At 35.4% G+C, this 3,464-nt stretch overlaps 1 protein-coding gene and 1 pseudogene across 1 annotated transcript; one reads left to right on the top strand and one right to left on the bottom strand.

Annotated features, from left to right (window-relative positions):
• Window positions 1-844: 844 nt before the first annotated feature.
• On the bottom strand, window positions 845-1,289 carry LOC26529084 (annotated as a pseudogene).
• Window positions 1,290-2,312: 1,023 nt separating this feature from the next.
• On the top strand, window positions 2,313-2,794 carry LOC6646542 (histone H3). Its single transcript, XM_002069179.4, has one exon. The coding sequence runs from the start codon at window positions 2,313-2,315 to the stop codon at window positions 2,721-2,723; it is 411 nt and encodes a 136-aa protein (XP_002069215.2). The 3' UTR covers window positions 2,724-2,794.
• Window positions 2,795-3,464: the final 670 nt, after the last annotated feature.

The raw sequence follows: 3,464 nt of genomic DNA, 5'->3' as shown, positions 1-3,464 counted from the left end.
TGTCCTGGTTATTAAGACATGTCTCTTTTTTTTTTGATCCAACGAAGAAAATATCAGCGATTGGGCTGGGGTACAATCAACCAAATTGTCCCAAAGAAAATGAAAAATCCAAGGCTGCTTGAAAGCCAAAAGTTGCTTGGTCGACGCCACGCGACCGAAATATAAATTTCAACTGAAATATATATAACGGTGTTTAAATTCTAATATTTTCACTAAATTTAATTTTGTATCACCTTATTCTTCGAATATTCACTAATATTTTTATTCACTTTAGCCAAATATGTATATTAATGCCTTGTGCAGTCACTGTACTTTTTAATGGTGATGCAATATGCACGTGTTTCACAAATATATATGTCTATATGTATATATATTTATGTGAATATAAATATTCACGTCTTTTCGCAATCAAAGTATCAAATTAAATGAAAAAGCCTGTACAAAGCCTGCGTAGTACGCAATAACCCCTTATTCATTTATTCTTGCAAACAAACAAAAGAAAACATTCTTTCCGAAATGCAATTAAAATTATTATTATTAAAGAGGGCTACTACATATTTGTCTGACACATCAGATAGTTTAATAATAATAATTTTATATTGTAGATTCGGTTCTTGTGCAACTAAAAATAAGGAGATTTTGTGCATAAATTCTTTGTGTTTTGTTGCTTTTTTTTTTTTTTTGAATAATAATTTTATTAATTTTTATTTTTTTGTATATACATATTTATAAACTCAAATAATTATTAAACCTGTTCTATTTTTTTTTATTATAAAATTTAAAATTGATAAAACAAGAACACATACCATTTTTTTTTCTTTTCTCTTTTGATTAATAACTTTAGTGGTCCTGAAAAGGACCGATTTTTTGAAGGGCATAATTTGTAGTTAATACATTTTGGTGTTTATAAATATTTTAACCACCGAATCCATAAAGAGTGCGGCCCTGTCTCTTCAATTCGTATACAACATCCATCGCAGTGACTGTCTTCCTTTTGGCATGTTCCGTGTAGGTTACTGCATCGCGGATTACATTTTCAAGAAATACCTTTAGGACACCACGAGTTTCCTCATGATAAGACCAGAAATTCGCTTCACACCGCCACGACGAGCCAAACGGCGGATAGCGGGCTTCGTGATACCTTGAATATTATCACGCAATACTTTACGATGACGCTTAGCACCACCCTTTCCCAATCCTTTTCCACCTTTGCCACGACCAGTCATTTTTATTTTTCACTTTTCACTATAAACGCACTGCACAAGAGTCAGAAATAAACTAATGCTGTATGTGTTGCCATCGCTTCTATTTATACCAAAAATCAAGAAAACACGAGAGAGTAAGAAATATGTTGCATCTCGCTCAGATGCTTCGTCAGAAAGTGAACGCGAATGTTTTTTTCTCTTTCTCTTTCTAACCCACCCTGATTTTGCTATAAAAGCAGGCACCAAACGAGCTGGCTTGTTTATTGTGTTTTGAACAGTGAAGAGTGAACATAAAAAAAACCACAGGGCCGGGGCTAACTTCGACCGCGTCAAAGTTTGTATACCCTTGCAACATTTTTGGTAACTCTTTCCTTACCTATAGCCATCAAAAGTGGAAAAACGTTTAAGCTAAAAAGGCTAATGTTTCCGAAAGAACGGCCTACAATCTTAGCATAGGAATAAACTAAGATATTGATCAAAGTCACTGTTTTCCACCGATCGTTCCTATGGGAGCTATATGATATAGTTACCCGATCTTTATCAAATTCGGCACAGTCATTAACAGATATAATAAACTAACATGTGTTTAATTTGAAAGCAATCGCGTCAAAAGTAACGAAGTTATTGACAAAAGTCACTGTTTTCGAAAGATCGTTCCTATGGGAGGTATATGATATAGTCACCCGATCTTGATCAAATTTAGCACAGTCGTTTATATGTGTAATTAACTCACGAATATTAAATTTCACAATAGCTCAGAAAATAACAAAGTTATTAAGAAAAGTCATTGTTCGTGACTTTATCATTTGTATGGGAGCTATATGATATAGTGATCCGATCCTGCTGAATCCGAGATATACAACGCCTGCAGTATATACAAGCTTACATGCAAAATTGTATCCTTGCTCTGTAGCTCTTACGGTCTAAGAGGAGTTTGCGTTGATCCAGACGGACGGACGGACGGACGGCTATTTGAACTCGTCTCGTCGTGCTGATCAAGAATATATATACTTTATATGGTTGGAGATGCATCCTTCTATGCGTTGCACACTTCTGACCAAAATTAATATACCCTTTTTGCAAGGGTATAAAAAGTGTAGTGAAAACATGGCTTGTACTAAGCAAACTGCTCGAAAATCGACTGGTGGCAAGGCGCCAAGGAAGCAGCTGGCTACTAAAGCAGCACGTAAGAGAGCTCCAGCAACCGGTGGTGTAAAGAAACCACATCGTTACCGTCCCGGTACTGTTGCCCTCCGTGAAATCCGTCGTTACCAGAAGAGCACAGAACTGCTCATTCGCAAATTGCCATTCCAGCGTTTAGTGCGTGAAATCGCTCAGGACTTTAAAACCGACATGCCTTTCCAGAGACCTGCAGTTATGGCTTTACAAGAAGCTAGCGAAGCCTATTTGGTTGGCCTATTTGAAGATACTAACTTGTGTGCAATCCATGCCAAACGAGTGGCCATAATGCCTAAGGATATTCAACTAGCCAGACGTATTCGAGGCGAGCGTGCTTAAATTAAATCTACTCGTGTAGTTACCGTCAGAGTAACTATTTCGAACACAATTTTAACGCAAAGCGCATTTTTGATACAAATCGGTCCTTTTCAGGACCACAAACTAGTCATGTCGATATTGAGATTATTATTTTCTAAATTAAACTTGATTTTTTATTCAATGTGTTTTATTCGGTTATGAGTATAAATATATTATATATGTCATTTAATTATTATAAAACCGTTATATTGGGCATATAATGGTTATGTACTAGTCATATACATTATCCAGATTTAATATTCAATAATTTTTGTTTATATTTTTAAAGGTCTGACATTTATACACATATCGATTTGAACTTAATCAATTTTGATTTTGTATATACTAATCAAAAAGCGCAAGAATACAACATTAATTTATAATAAATATAAAAAGCATAAAAATCAATATTGGATTTTTAAATTACCTAAATTAAAATAAAATAGAAAAAATAATTTTTTCCATCCTACACGTTTAATTTAATTGTTAGGCTTAGCAAGATTTTTTTTTTTTTCAGATTAGCGGACGTTGACGATACTATGCGCAGTACGTTCAAGTGGCCTCTACGACACCAGGACAAAGCCTGTTACGCGCGAGCCCAAGCAGATAACTGCCCACCTCCCACCCGACCGACCGAGGGGTGCAGCCGTATAACGCACGGCACGAATCGCGTGGACAAAATTCACAATAGAAAAGACAGACAAACACATAATACTATAGCTA

Source organism: Drosophila willistoni, unplaced genomic scaffold (genome assembly GCF_018902025.1).
Source record: "Drosophila willistoni isolate 14030-0811.24 unplaced genomic scaffold, UCI_dwil_1.1 Seg169, whole genome shotgun sequence".
Classification (NCBI taxonomy): domain Eukaryota; kingdom Metazoa; phylum Arthropoda; class Insecta; order Diptera; family Drosophilidae; genus Drosophila; species Drosophila willistoni.
Note: the sequence above shows the minus strand (reverse complement) of the source record. Positions and strands in the feature narration are given on the sequence as shown.

Bases quoted from the DNA above. Each gene is read 5' to 3' on its own strand.
- LOC6646542 (XM_002069179.4), top strand. From the start codon at position 2,313: ATGGCTTGTACTAAGCAAACTGCTCGAAAATCGACTGGTGGCAAGGCG.